Source organism: Schistocerca cancellata, chromosome 7 (genome assembly GCF_023864275.1).
Source record: "Schistocerca cancellata isolate TAMUIC-IGC-003103 chromosome 7, iqSchCanc2.1, whole genome shotgun sequence".
In the NCBI taxonomy this organism is placed as follows: Eukaryota; Metazoa; Arthropoda; class Insecta; order Orthoptera; family Acrididae; genus Schistocerca; species Schistocerca cancellata.
In genome coordinates this window covers 232,822,518-232,837,735 of record NC_064632.1, presented here as the reverse complement: position 1 = coordinate 232,837,735, position 15,218 = coordinate 232,822,518, and the positions used below count along the sequence as shown (strand labels likewise).

At 41.1% G+C, this 15,218-nt stretch overlaps 1 protein-coding gene across 1 annotated transcript in view; it reads left to right on the top strand.

Annotated features, from left to right (window-relative positions):
• Nucleotides 1-15,218, top strand: part of LOC126092711 (high choriolytic enzyme 2-like) — a 60,470-nt gene that overhangs the window by 29,780 nt on the left and 15,472 nt on the right. Inside the window, exons 4-5 of the mRNA XM_049908435.1 lie at nt 14,332-14,443; nt 14,527-14,634. Of these exons, the coding sequence (XP_049764392.1) occupies nt 14,332-14,443; nt 14,527-14,634 (220 nt within the window). The remainder of the gene's footprint in view (nt 1-14,331; nt 14,444-14,526; nt 14,635-15,218) is intronic.

The window sequence follows — 15,218 nt, the reverse complement described above, 5'->3', positions numbered from 1 at the left end:
TCCTTAGACGCTGGAAGAGTCTGCCGAACAGCTTATCAGAGGGCACTCGGCGCTGTTGACACCCTTCAGCAAAGAGGGCACCGGCTCACAGGCTACGTTAATTTGCTAAACCATAACAGAATGTCATACCGCCATTTCACTTGTCGAGTAGTAGGCTTCCATTGCTGACAAGTGGTGGAAGAGAGAAAACGTAAATATACTACACCATTTGAACGTACAAACAGCGCAATAACAGTGAACACATATATAAATGCGCGTTTGGAACAAGATAAAACACAGTGATACGTACCCATGGTTGACAGTACTGTACAATAAGGCACACAAACATTACGAAAACTAACGTAGCCTACAACAAGTATCGAACCACATAACTGACTATAGACCGCCTAATGTTAGGTAGAGTACTGTGAGTAAGACGTCATGATAGTCTGCCGATACATTTGACGGACCGCCAGTGCAACAACTGTGCTAATGTCCGCAGCCAAGTGACGCGCAGTGCTTCCTGTAAAAGCTTTTTTATCTAGGAAAGTAGGCGTTTCTGGACCCATGTTAATTCGACTTATTTTTCTTGTTTCAATGGATGCTACAAGTACTCTCAGAGTATTCGATACTCGTTTTTGAACACCATGTATATATAATAGGAAAACATATTTGTATAGTTTCATATTGGCCTTTTACATATTTTTTCTTTAAAAATGACTAATTAATTCTGTCAAAGAATTCTTCTATCGTATAGAATCAGTTGCTAAAGAGAAACGTCTATAATCTAAACTTGCAAACGCTTCTGCCATTTGTCACAAATTTTATTTCGAGGGATGAATTGTCAAAGAGTCACATAGCTGCGTATTTTACTCCTTCCTGTATCAAAGTTAGATTCACTAATGGGTAACGCAGATCAGTTTTCCTTCTACTCTTGTAACTTTGAATAGCTCTATTAAAATCAAACTCAGATGGATTGTTGATATCATATTTGATAAGTGAATAAATGTTGTAAGGCTTTGATTAGTAAATCTAGTTGGTTAACGAGATGAAAGCAAGATGTACGTGTGACAAACCCACACATAATTCTAATTATTTTATTTTGTGCAATGAATTCTTTTAGCCTAAGTGGGGAGTTGCCCCAGAATACAATCCCAAGACATCAGTAAATGAAAATATGAGAAATATATTAACTTCTGCATTCCAAAGTTTACAGTTATTCATTTAGCAAAAGCAACTGAACCAAAACGTTTTAGCAGGTCTGTTATGTGTCAACATACTTCTCCTATAATTGTTGGTTTGTCCAAGATTTCAGGTCCACCGCTTCATTTCATGTTTGAGCCGATATTAGCATCGTAAATAACAAACACAAAAACTTCATAATTATAGTTTATAATTGCTCAGTACAAAAACAAAGGCCTCTTACACCAATTACACATTATATATTCACGTTTTGGCACCGTACTATTTAAAAAAGGTACTAGAGTCGTTCGATAACGTTGATCCACACTTTTTTCTCAGAACATACTTATTCTAAAAAATTGGTGTCAATATCAATCAATACTTCTTTTACATGTACTGTTTTTCTACATAGTCTCCATCACCTTCTATGGCCATGAGCTAGTTTTGTGTCATAGTATGTAATCCCTATTAGTAAAAGCTCTCGTCCTGTTCTTATAAGCATGTTTTCGCTGCATTAATTACGCTCTCATCATCTCCATAATGTGTCCCACGTAAAACATTGAAATGGCCGAAATAGATGGAACTCCGAGGGCACCAGCTCTGAACTGTAGGGTGGACGAGACAATGATGTCCAGCCTAGTTCGCGAAGTGTTCTCGGCTTCTGAGACTTTTGTGTGAACATGCATTGTTGAGCTGGACGAAGCTTTGTGCTGGCAACTGAATCGTTACCATACTCTGTACTCAAACGTTTATGGATTTTCATCGCGATTTCTTTTTCTGCAACTAAGAATTCAATTACAGCACCTTGCACCTAACGCGTGCCTTGCGTAGTTGCATGGACGTCATTCTGGGTGTTCGCTATGTCACAATTGTTCGAAACTTCGCATAAGTACAGAGGAAACGTCAAATTTGAAAGCATCTTAAAGAAAGTTTTCTTATATATAACAAAGGATGTAAAAAGGAATTTGGGACATTTTTTATTGAACGACCCACCGAGCGAGGTGGCGCAGAAATTAGCACACTGGACTCGCATTCGGGAGGACGACGGTTCAATCCCGCGTCCGGCCATTCTGATTTAGGTTTTCCGTGATTTCCCTAAATCACTCCAGGCAAATGCCGGGATGGTTCCTTTGAAAGGGCACAGTCGACTTCCTTCCTCGTCCTTCCCTAATCCGGTGATACCGATGACCTCGCTGTTTGGTCTCTTTCCCCAAACAATCCAATCCAATCCAATCGAACGACCCTCGTATTTATCGTAATCACAGGCTTAACTGGCTCAACAGTTTCCAGAACTGTTTATAATTGTCCACCTTCAGCTGAAGCTGCTTCTGTTAATATTTTAACTTGTGACGTCTTTCTTATGGTGTCAAACAAGCTCTACGCCATTGCTACTTAGAGTCTTATACATAAAATGATGATTTATAGTTTTCAGTGACCCGGAAGATCAATATTCCGTACGATTCAGTGAATCAAAATAGTATTCAGGGACACTCACATAGTGCTGGTTCCGTCTGCATGCAAATCGTTTTTGTAACATATCGATTGAACCGGTTAGACGTGGAGATACAAAAGGGAAAACTGCTATAAAACGAAGTTACACAAAAGATTATATTTTACTCAAAAATTACAAATTTGAACTTGGGTTTTTCCAGGGCAAAGTATCACGTAACTTACTGATGCGTTTCTATAAATGTTTTAATTAATCAATATTAATTACTAAATTTAATATTAGCTTCAGGCTTTGCAAGATTAGTTCGTGGATGCTATTCCTACAAAACCTGTTTTTTGACTGCGAAAAGATGTGGTCCTGACTACCAGTATATATTAGTAATCCCAGGGATAATTTTCAAAGAGGAACCAAATATGAAAACTTGAACCATATGAAGAAAGCTGATAAAGTCACTCTAAGTAAAACAATCGACATAGAAAGGGTTACATGATTTCAAGAAATCTTATGAAGTGGCCAGAAGTTACGTTACGTCAAAAAAATTGGTTGTTGTTGTAGTCTTCAGCCCGAAGACTGATTTGATGCTGCCCTCCACGCTACTCCATCCTGTATAAGCCTCTTAATCTCCGAGTAGCTACTGCAACCTACATCCTTTTGAACCTTTTTACTGTGTTCATCTTCTGGTCTCCCTTTACAACTTAAATCCCCACCCCTCTCCCATTTCCCTCCAACAATGTTTCAGAATGTGTCCCATCAAATGATCCCTTCTTCTCATCAGGTTATGCCACAAATTTCTTTTCTCTCTAATTCTCTTCAGCACCTCCTCGTTAAGTAAGCGATCTACCCACCTAATCTTCAGCACCATATTTCAAAAGCTTCTATTCTCTTTTTGTCTGAGATGTTTATCGTCGATGTTTCACTTTTCTACAAGACTACATTACAGACACATACCAGTATTTTCAGTAAAGACTTCCTAACACTTATATCTATATTCGATGTTAACAAGTTTCTCTTCTTCAGAAACACTTTTCTAGCCATTGCCAGTCTGCATTTTATATCCTCACTACGTGGACCATCATCAGTTATTTTACTGCCCAAATATCAAAACTCATGTACTACATTTCGTGATTCGTTTCCTAATCTAATGCCCTCAGCATCGCCTGAGTCGACTACATTCCATTACCCTTTTTTTGCTGTCGTTGATGTTCGTCTTATATCAACCTTTCAAGAGACTGTCCATTTGGTTCAACAGCTCTTCCAAGCATTTTGATGCCTCTAACACTATTACATCGTTTTATTACTTTAATTCCGTCTCCAATTTTTTATGTTTCATTTACGTCGTTGCTCTTTGTACTGATTGAGTAACATAGGAGACAGGCTAAAACCCAGTCTCACTCCCTTCCCAACCACTGCTTGCCTTTCATGCCCCTCGAGTCCTACAACTGCCGTCTGGTTTCTGTACAAGTTGTACATAATACTTAGCTCCCTGTATTTCGCTACTGCTATCTTCATAATTTCGAAGAGTGTATTCCAGTCGACATTTTCAAAAACCTTCTGCAAATCTATAAAATCCTTAACGTATATTTGCCTTTCCTTAACCTATCTTCAAACATGCATCAAGTCGTAGGGGCAGTATTGCCTCGCGTGTTCCTCCATTTCTCCGTAATCCAAACTGATCTTCCCTGAGGTCGACTTCTGTCAGTTTTCCATACGCATGTAAATGATTCGTGTTAATATTTTGCAACCATGACTTATTAAACTGACAGTTGGGTAATATTCACACCTGTCAGCATTTGCTTTCTTTGGAAATGGAATTATTACAACCTCTTGAAGTCCGATGGTGTTTTCTCTTGTCTCATACGTCTTGCATACCAGGTGGAATATTTTTGTTATGACTGGCTCTCCCAAGGCATCAGTAGTTCTGATGAAATGTCTACTCCGGGGGTCTTATTTCGACTTAGGTCTTTCAATACTCTATCAAATTCTTCTCGCAGTATCATTTCTCCTATCCAATCTTCCTCTGCGTTCTATAATATTGCCTTCAAGCACATTTCTCTTGTATAGCCCTTCTTCATACTCCTTTCAACTTTCAGCTTTCCCTTCTTCACTTAGTACTGGTTTTCCATCTGAGCTCTTGATAGTCACATGGCTGCTTTTCTTTTCTCCAAACGATTCTTTAATTTTCCTGTAGGCGTTATCTACCTTTCCCCTAGTGATGTATGCTTCTATATCCTCACATTTGTGCTCTAAACATTCCTGCTTAGCCATTTGGCATTTCCTCTCAATATCATTTTTAGACGTTTGTATTCCCTTTAGCCTGCTTCATTAGCTGCATTTTTATATTTTCTCCTTTCATCAATTAAGTTCAGTATCTTCTGTGATATCCAAGGATTTGTATCCGGCCTTGATCGTCAGCCGCTTTCACTGTTTCATCACTATTACGCAAAAATTTAGGCTGTCAAGAAAAGAGGGTCCACCACTTGACGCTGTGGATTAGTAACAGATCGAGTAGCGCAATAGGTCTCCGACGCACGAAAGGAGCGAAGCATTCAATAGAATTATATCACAGTGCAATAGAGACGGCAGAAGGGTATTGTTGGAATGCAGCATGATAGTGGCTCTTAAATGGCAGTTATCTCTGTTTCAAATACTGTCCGTGTTTCGAAATTACCCAGTCACGATGCTAAGCGTCTACTGGGAATATTGCGCTGTAGACGTCACAGTCCGCGATGAATGCCACAGTGGTCAATCGCACAAACTTCAAGGTACTTATCAGCAACTACTACCAATAAAGCTCCAAAATAAACGATAAGCCACATCCGCCAACACATCAGCAGAACTTAACGCTGGAACTACTAGCGTTGTTTCAGACGAGCAATGAGACGTTCTTTGGGGCCCAGTGGATGAGTCTTCAGAAGACAGAACAACAGTTTTGCCTTAACATCAGTCATTCAAGTTATTTGGTGCCACACTGCACCTAATTCTGTCTTGTGATAATCTGTGCTCGTTATAGATCGGTTAACTGAAACTTTTGCTTTAGGGCGCTCTACATCACCGCTATAAACACCGACCCAACAACATGACGAACAAGGGAGAGAGGAACTTACAGAAAATTTCCTGTCAATATGTGAAAACAGAGAATAAAACACTCACGGGAATCTGTGTGTCTGCAAAATTCACACACACACACACACACACACACACACACACACGTTGTTACAAATGCAGTGGTATTTGAAGACGATCAGATCTTGGTGAAAATACTGGCCACTGACTTAATAAATTAAAACGATTGTAATTTCAGCAAATAGTCGAAAAGATCCGCTATCGTTTGACTAGACGGTCGGTGATCAATCACAGTTATCATTTTCAATCGTTTAATATGGTGAGATTTAAGATGAAACAACCAAATAAATGTAGTCCCGGAGAATCCAGATGCCAGATCGATTTATCGGAAGCTGTGTAATTCAAGCACGGAAGAGTTAGCTTGTACAATATGGGAAAGAGATACCTAGTCCTACACACGTCAATACCTTCGTCCTAACATATTAGCGAGGTGTCCTGATGTCACAAAACATCTTAAAACACCCTGTGTTCGCTCAGTCATCATGTAAAGTGGAGGACAAGGCCGTAGGTAATTACAACATCATTCTCTCGTTATCAAACAAAATGTGTCCACGCGCTTTACACAGGTAAATCTTCAAGTCAGTACATCCTTCATCCTCAATAGTGTGTTTCAGTTGTTTTAATCTGTGAATGCCGTTATACTTTTTCCCCCTGCTGACCCGTCCAACACACAGGGGATAGGCAAACTAATGTGAACACCTGTACTTACTTGAGAATGGTTTATTAATAAGGGGCCGTAATACGGCTGGAATTCTTCTTGGAATATTGGCTTATAATGATTGTATACTCTCCAGTGGAATGTTAGGCCACTCTTCAATCAGAACCTCTTCTAACTCCTGTAGTGACGAGGGAGGCGGAAATCTGCTCCGGAGTCTGCGCTCCAATACCACCCAAAAGTGCTCGAAAATGTTCAATTCCGGGGACTGTACTGGCCACGGGAGACGCTGCAGTTCAGTTGCTTCTCCTCATACCACGATTCTACTGTCCTGGCTCTGAATGTGGATGCATTATCGTCCTGAAATATGGCATCATTGTTGGAGAACAATATTTGAATTATGGTGTGCACCTGATCACCTAAACTGTTCACATAATACTTGGCTGTAACACTGCCTTTGAGAGTAATGATAGGACCAACAGAATACCATGATATGGCTGCCCACATCATCACACTTCCACCTCCACGCTTAAACGTCTGAATCAAGCAATCAGGATTGTAGGCTTCTTTTGGCGTTCTCTAGACATAAACCCGGCCCGATGTTGGAAATAACGAAAACATTGACTCGTCGGACCATATGACGTATTCCCACTGATCAGCTGTCCAGGATTTATGCTCCTGACACCATGTTTTGCGCTTCTTTGGTTGGTTGTCGTCACTAATGGTTTCGGTATTGCATCTCGTCCATGAATATTTGCTTTATGGAGTTCTCGGCGGACAGTGTCGATAGATACAGGGTCTCGGAGATGGCTATTGAGCTCTGCAGTCACTTTAGCCACCGTAGTTTTGTGTTGTTTTGACACAATTCGTATTAGCGTGCAATGATCTCTGTCATTTAGTTTTGATTTGCGCCCACTATTACGTTTACACGTTGATGTCTTTCCATGTTTTGTGTAGACTGTTATGACTGTAGAAACAGTTGCTCTTGAAACATTCAGTAAGTTGGCTGTTTTGGTTACGACGCTCCAACTAATCGGGCCCCCATAATCTGCCCTCTTTGGATCTCTGTTACGTTTTTCATTGCATGCCGCCCTCGGCCTCTGAATGCAAATACGAAGTGTGTACTACTCGTAAAAAACCTGCAATGATGCCTAGGAGATACTGAACACGCACAGTCCAGTGCGACACGTGCCTTACCTGCGTTGTTGACCGTCAAACACAACCATCCCATTCCTACCATTGTTCACGTTATTTTGCCTATCCCCTGTAGCTCAATTTTTCCTAGACATCTTAATTCGTTCTTCATTAACTTCTTTCTTTTGTGGTAAAGAATTTCCAAAAACACCTTTTTTAGTTTATTCCCTCTGTTGTTGTTGTTGTTGTGGTCTTAGTTCTGAGACTGGTTTGATGCAGCTCTCCATGCTACTCTATCCTGTGCAAGCTTCTTCATCTCCCAGTACTTACAGCAACCTACATCCTTCTGTTTTTTTAACCACCGCCAATCTGCACCTCACTTGCTTCAAACTTTGTCTACAACCTTACTAGTAGTACTCGTTAACTTTTTCTACCGTGTCTTCCAAATTTATAAAGTTTAATTTTCTCTTTTCCACAAATATCCAACAATTCTCGTGTTGTCTTGGTCAATTCTCCACACAGTTTTTGAGTTAAGTAGATTGTTATTGCATTCAACCGTCTATTTTCTATAATTTCTCTCTACCACTATCACAATACAAGGCTAGAAAAAAGCTGATACTCTGAAGAACACTGCCATAACAAATGGGTACGACAACTCTATAGTCACACGTACATTTAACAAATTGAAATGAAGGGAGAAAGAACCTAAATTAAATAAGAAACAATATGACACATCACGACCTAAAATCTGACAAAACTGGAAGATCCTTGCGTAAAATTAAATTAAAAGTTTCCTTCAAATCAGGAAACATTTCAGCACAGAAGTTAGACATAATACCTCATGCGGAAAAAAATAAGTATCTAAACTCTTGTATCTTTGAATCTTGTGTAGCGACTACCAAAAACAATATATTGAGTTAGCAAGTAGAACCTTTCAGCCGCGTTTCAAAGAGCATTTTTATGCAGAAAATAAAACTACGCGTGTCAACATACAATCTTTGGCATGGGCACAAAATGGAGATCCTCCACAAAGACAAAGAGGATCTATTGACAGAAAGCCGGCCGCGGTGGTCTAGCGGTTCTGGCGCTGCAGTCCGGAACCGCGGGACTGCTATGTTCGCAGGTTCGAATCCTGCCTCGAGCATGGGTGTGTGTGATGTCCTTAGGTTAGTTAGGTTTAAGTAGTTCTAAGTTCTAGGGGACTTATGACCTAAGATGTTGAGTCCCATAGTGCTCAGAGCCATTTTTTTTTTTTTGACAGAAAGCAAAACAACATCCAGAAATAGTAAACTTATATTGTAAGCAGCAAATGGGGGAAGGAGATATAGTAGATAGAATCAAAAATAGGAATACTCAAACTCTTTTTAGAGGACGTAGGGTGTCGTAATACTACAGAGATGGAAAGGTTAGCACGAAACAGGAATAAAGGGATGAAACTTCCTGGTAGAGTAAAACTGTGTGCCAGACCGAGACTCGAACTCGGGACCTTCGCCTTTCTCGGACCAGTGTGACTGAGCTACCCAAGCACGAGTCACGACCCCTTCTCACAGCTTTACTTCCGCCCATGCCTCGTCTCCTACCTCACAAACTTTACAGAAGTGCTCCCGCGTAACTTACAAGACTAGCACTCCTGAAAGAAAGGGTAATGCAGAGACATGGCTTAGCCACAGCCGGGGGAATGTTTCCAGATTTAAATTTTCACATGCGCTGATGTGAAACTTCCTGGCAGACTAAACTGTGTGCCAGACTGGGATTCGAACTCGGGACATCCCCAGTCTGTCGCTAAACCACGTCATCGCAAATTCTTTCTTCCAGGAGTGCTAGTCTTGCAAGTTACACAGAGAACTTAATGTGAAGTTTGGAAGATAGGAGACGACGTACTGGCCGCAGTAAAGGTGTGATGACGGGTTATGAGTCGCGCTTGGATAGTTCTACCAGACTACCGGAAGCAGAGATTTTCGCACATTAGACAGTGCAATTATAAAAAGACCAACCGACTTAATCACGTGATCAAAAGTATCCAGACATAACGGTGGTGCGAGCTAAAGTTTAGCGTCCTACACTGAGAGAACCCAGTCCATATTGTCATGGGCAACCTTGCGATTGAGTGTCAGACGGCAGCCCATAAGGCCAACAGCTGTGCCAGTAGTCTTCATGTTCAGTGGGTGTTTAGGGTCGGACGAAGTCTGCGTTGCAGCGCTTCCCATAAATATGCAGTGGGCTTCAAAACAGGACTGCCCATTACCAGCACCCTATTGTGAAACCAGGCCACTAGAGATTGTATTGTAAATTACTTCTATAACTGAGCGCTCTGTCACGTTAACACCTATCGTGCTGACCTCAAAATTGGCCTTCGTAGGTAAGTAACTAATAAGAGGTCAGAACCTGACCTGTCGAGTTATGGATTATACGAATACTCACGAAACAACAGAAGAGTTTGTTTATCGGGGTGATTGTTACCAAATGAGATTTTTCTCAGTGATATTATTCAAACTTCCAAAAAAGTGTAACGAACAGTTCTATTTTGGCAGCTGCCGTAAGTAATCGGTGCGATATTTTTTTTCGTAGAAATGGAAGAGGCTGATTTTTATTAGTTAACACCTTTTTTAAATTAGGAGATGAGGTATGAGGCATATATGAAATGAGATGAGGAAAATTCATGAGGAGACGGCCTCATCTCAAAGGACTGTTTATTACTGTATAAATTAATGAGGTCGTCTGAGTGCTACAAATCTGACTCGATTCGGACGCACAGTGGTGGTTCGCTTCTGAAAAAATGGTCGATAAAATTCTTAGTATAGCTATACAAGTTAAGATTCGTGAGATATTAAGCATCTCGTATGAACCGGTACATAATATTCTATATAAATCTCTACATGTGTGTACATTCAGCGTGTGATAGGTGCAATGAATGCTAACTCCAGAACAAAGACATTGGACGGAAGTATTTATTTAGAAAGTTTCTAATGTCATTATGTAATTATATACAAAACTTTGATTCGTCACGAAACCCTAGACACAACAGTAGGTTGGCGACTATTTCAGTGCACTAGAAAAGTGGAAACCGAATTCCCAACAGTAAAAGTGATGGAGCCAGTTTACTGGAATTGATTGTCCATTTGGAAAAATTGAAGTAATTACCCGGTCATCGTTCTGCAACGTTACTGGTCCAGCTGCATAGAGAGCTGAAACAGAAACGACTAACACCAGCGCGAAAAGCGTACACAGGACAACATATCGACTGTACGGTGACACGAGTATAAGCTCGACACCAAAGTAGTTCACAACACATTCTATTCGTAGTTTTGGTTCTCTGCAACATTTTTCTCTTTTTTAATTTCTAAAAACGAGTTGAAGAGAAAAACATTTCGCCGAGGGAAGAACTTATCTGTGTCGTAAATGTTCTTCGCACTTCGGTACAATTTTTTAAAGAGGAAATAGAAACTAGAACCTTTTTGAATCAAACGTATTTCATCCAATAAATATGACGAAACTGTTGCACTACTTACAAAAAAATGGTTATTGTTTATTGATCAAACTCCTCATCCCATTTCTGTGCAGTGTCAGTAGAAATTATAGGGTAAAATTTCAGGATAGAATACTTTTGATAGGAAGGTAACTAAAAAAAAAGTTTATTCCGGTAATACCTTATCTTTCAAAGTAGATAGCAATAGCGTTATTTCACATTTACTTTTTCAGCCTGACTTTCGAGTGAACGTTGTCAAATATAACTACTTATTGGGCAGACATTCGTTTCGGGAACACGCTGAGATGTCATTAAATTATGACAAAGCCAGCGGAAACGATCGGCGGTATACGAAAGCCGCGAGACGTTGGCAGGTTACGACATGCGTCTGTGAGACTTGTCAGCCCCTCGTTACCTCTGAGGCATCAGACTCCACTGTTAGGCGTGTTCAACAAACTCTCGACATCTGATCTGGAAAAGACGCCAAGATAATGGAGAAGTAAAAGATGGCGACGATGGACGGAAGAAGAAATAGTGAAGCAACATGAGAGAAATTCAAAGCAAAATTAATTTGTACACCACCAGATTAAACAATAGAGGCGTATTGCATATATTATGTATCCTTGCACTGGAGAAGATTATGCAAGAAATGTTTCGTGAAAATTCTCTGGAATAAAGCTTTGAGGCAAGATCTCACACATTTGGCGTATGCTTACTACGTAGCCCAACTCTCTAGATCGAGGGAGAGAGTTGTATAAGTATTGGGACCATGGACAGTGCTGCTACGAGCATAGGACTATTCGTTGACGAAGTAAATACTGATTACCACATAATCAGTCGCAGACAAAACAACTATCTGGGACGAATTTAGACATGGTCTGTCGGGTACCTATCACACCCAAATCTCGGGTAATTTAACTACCGCGGCGCTACATTTAAATAAAATGCATCATAATATAAGCACGAGATAAGCTATTGCAAATTTGAAATGCCAGTACGTTAATGACCGATGTAACCGCCAGAATACTGAATGCAAGCATGCACTGTGTTGTACAGGTACCGCATGTCAGTTTGTCAGATATAGTTCCGTGCCTGTTGGACTTGGTCGGTCAATACAGGGACAGTTAACGTTGTTTGTGGATGCCGTTGGAGTTGTCGTCCGATGAGGTCCCATACGTGCTCGATTGTAGACAGATCTGGTGATCAAGGACAATGCAACATGTCGACACTCCTAGAGCATGTTGAATTACAACTGCGGTATGAGGGCGAGCGTTATCCTGTTGGAAAACACCCCCTGGAATGCTGATCATGAATGACAGCACAACAGGTCAGACAACGCACAAATTTGCAGTCAGGGTGCATGGGATAACCACAAGAGTGCTCCTGCTGTCATACTAAATAATCTCCCAGACCCTAACTCCACGTTTAGGTCGAGTGTGTCTAGATCGCAGACAGGTTGGTTGCAGGCGCTCACATGTCCTCCTTCTAAACAACACAGAGTCATCACCGGCACCGAGGCAAACCCAGGTTTCATCAGAAAACAACAGACCTTCACCCTGCCCTCCAACGAGTTCTGGCTTAACACCACTGATGTCGCAAATGATTTCGGTTTGGGATCACTGGAATGCACACTACAAGGCGTCTGTCTGTTCTTGAAGTAACCGATTTGTAACAGTTCTGTGGTGCCAACTGCTGCTCAAATGGCTGCAGCAGGTGCAGTACGATGCGCCGAACACGATGGTCTCCCCTCTTGGTAGTGCCATATGGCCGTCTGAAGCCCAGTCTTCTTGCGATCGTACTTTCGCGTGAGCACCACAGCCAGCAGTCATGTACAGTGGCTAAATTCCTGCCAAGTCTTTCTGCAGTATCACCGAAGGAGCATCCGCCTTCTCGCAGACCTATTACACGACCTCGTTCAAACTCAATGAGGTGTTGATAATGGCGTCTTTGTCGGCTTGAAGGCATTCTTGATTAACATCAAATCATTGCGTGGATTCTCAAAGGTAACTAACTTTCACGATCTCTACAGCGTGTATTTGAAACAAACTTGATTGGCATCCTCATAGCGGCGCTACTAGCTCCACTGTTATGCATCTGGCGCGAAATTTTAAGAGACATCATCTTTCAGATATAGAAACATGCCTACCAATTTCGTTTATGTCACACAACTCCTTCTTGGTGTTGCGGTTTTTTTCCGTCATTGTATACAAGACACTAATCAAACTCATAATGTTATATGGGTGTGTGAAACACAGAACACTCTGAAACAAAACTACAACCGTCCATTCACTTTTGAACGGAAGTTTTTGGCCCACTGCATGACATAGCTATGGAAAATGGTAAGCGCGACATAAATACAAACAACAGAAATTACGTAAAGAACCTAATAAGAAGAGCATGCCTTAAATGGGCAGGTCATGTCGTCCGAATGAATTCCTTTCTTAAAGCTACTGGGTTTCGTGCAGTAATCATGGAAGGTCAGAGACAAATTGGCATGGCAGTTGATGGGCGACAATGAGCAGAGGACAAGCGCCACTGGAGGAGAAACCTTGGAGCAGTGCGTGGTCCCCTGGGTATAGACGTCAAATGATAGTGAGGGCCAGGCCCTTTCCCGAGAGTACGGATTAGCACAATTCTCATCCTTCCGTGTATTCAGTCGCTGCATGGACTCTCAACAAAGAACAGGCTTCCATTGCTCGAAGCAAGAATCTTGTGACGCTTGATACTTACCAGTTGATCCCAGTTGCTGTTGACTCATACCATTGTTGCCACAGCAGCACATAAGTACTGCAGTACTCCTGATTTATATCATCACGATTGGTTACCAGTAAGCAGTGTGAACAGATGGATCTAAGTGATGGGAATGCCTTCGTTTGTCGTGTCTTCAAGGTCCACATTTAAAATGGTTTAGCTTTTGTGATGCAGGTATACAGGATGTTCGAGAAATTTTGCGACAAACTTCGAGGGGTTGTTGAAGGTGGTTAAAGGAACAAATTGACATAAGACCATGTTCGGAAACCACACCCAACGACGCTACAGAGCGTCGAATTTACTCGTTGTGAGCCATACCTTTAACAGTTGTCTTCCTCCCTTCTCTGCATGTTTTCCACATAAGAATAGTAAGAAAGGTGTCCGTGAAAGTCAATGATCATGCTTAGAGTCCCTTTCCAACACACAGTTTTAATCCGTCAAAAAGTTTCATTATAACGAAAACAGAATGCATTATTTCATGTTCACGACACCTGTTTCTGATGTAGTAGACCAAATGGCACTGATAGACTGTGTTTACAGAAAAAAGTTACATTGTTTTGGCTTGTGATGGTCTGGAATGCTCTGTTACAGGTACCTAGGAATTGTCATCCACGAACTGGGCCACGCCGTCGGCTTCTGGCACGAGATGAACCGCCCTGACCGGGATGACTGGATAGACATTTTCTGGCACAATATTCTTCCTGTAAGAGATGTCTGTATAACTGATTCTAAATCACTGTATTGTTCTTGTCTTTTTCTGTATCTGACTCATATTGCCACTTCCAGGGGTTTGGTGCTGCTTTCGCGAAGCACGCTAATGAGTCAGTCGACACACTGGGAGAGCAATTTGACTACAAGTCCATCATGATGTATGGAGAATATGCATTTTCAAAGGTACGTTGCACTAGCTATAACAGGCAACAATAGAAAACACAGTTACCAAGAATCTTAGATGTCAGGTTTATATCAATACACTATTTCGCTTAAAAAACAAACAAACCCACAACACTGTCAGCAGCCGAACCAATTTCAGGGTTGGTCGGTTGATTTGGGGGAGGGAACCAAACAGCGATGTCATCAGCCTCATCAGATTAGGAAAAGAAGTCCACCGTGCCCTTTCCAAGGAACCATCCTGGCATTTGCCTGAAGCGATTTAGGGAAATCATGGAAAACCTAAATCAGGAGAAACAGTATAGTTTGTTTCTGTTAAAGCCATGCATTTGTTGTAAGTCTGTATTTTGTAAATTAGGGAAAGAAATCTTCTTGTTTATTATCTGCTTCATGTCTTGATTCATTTCTTAACATTTAAAAAGCCAAATAGTCCTTGCATAAAATTTGGATAAATGCGGTCACGCAGTATACGGTCTTATATCTTCTTCTTATCTTTTTCTTCTTCTTCTGCTTCTTCATTTTCTTCTCCTTCTGTGTTTATCCCATCTGAGGAAGGTTTCACAAATGATGGGAAGTGGCCAGTGCAC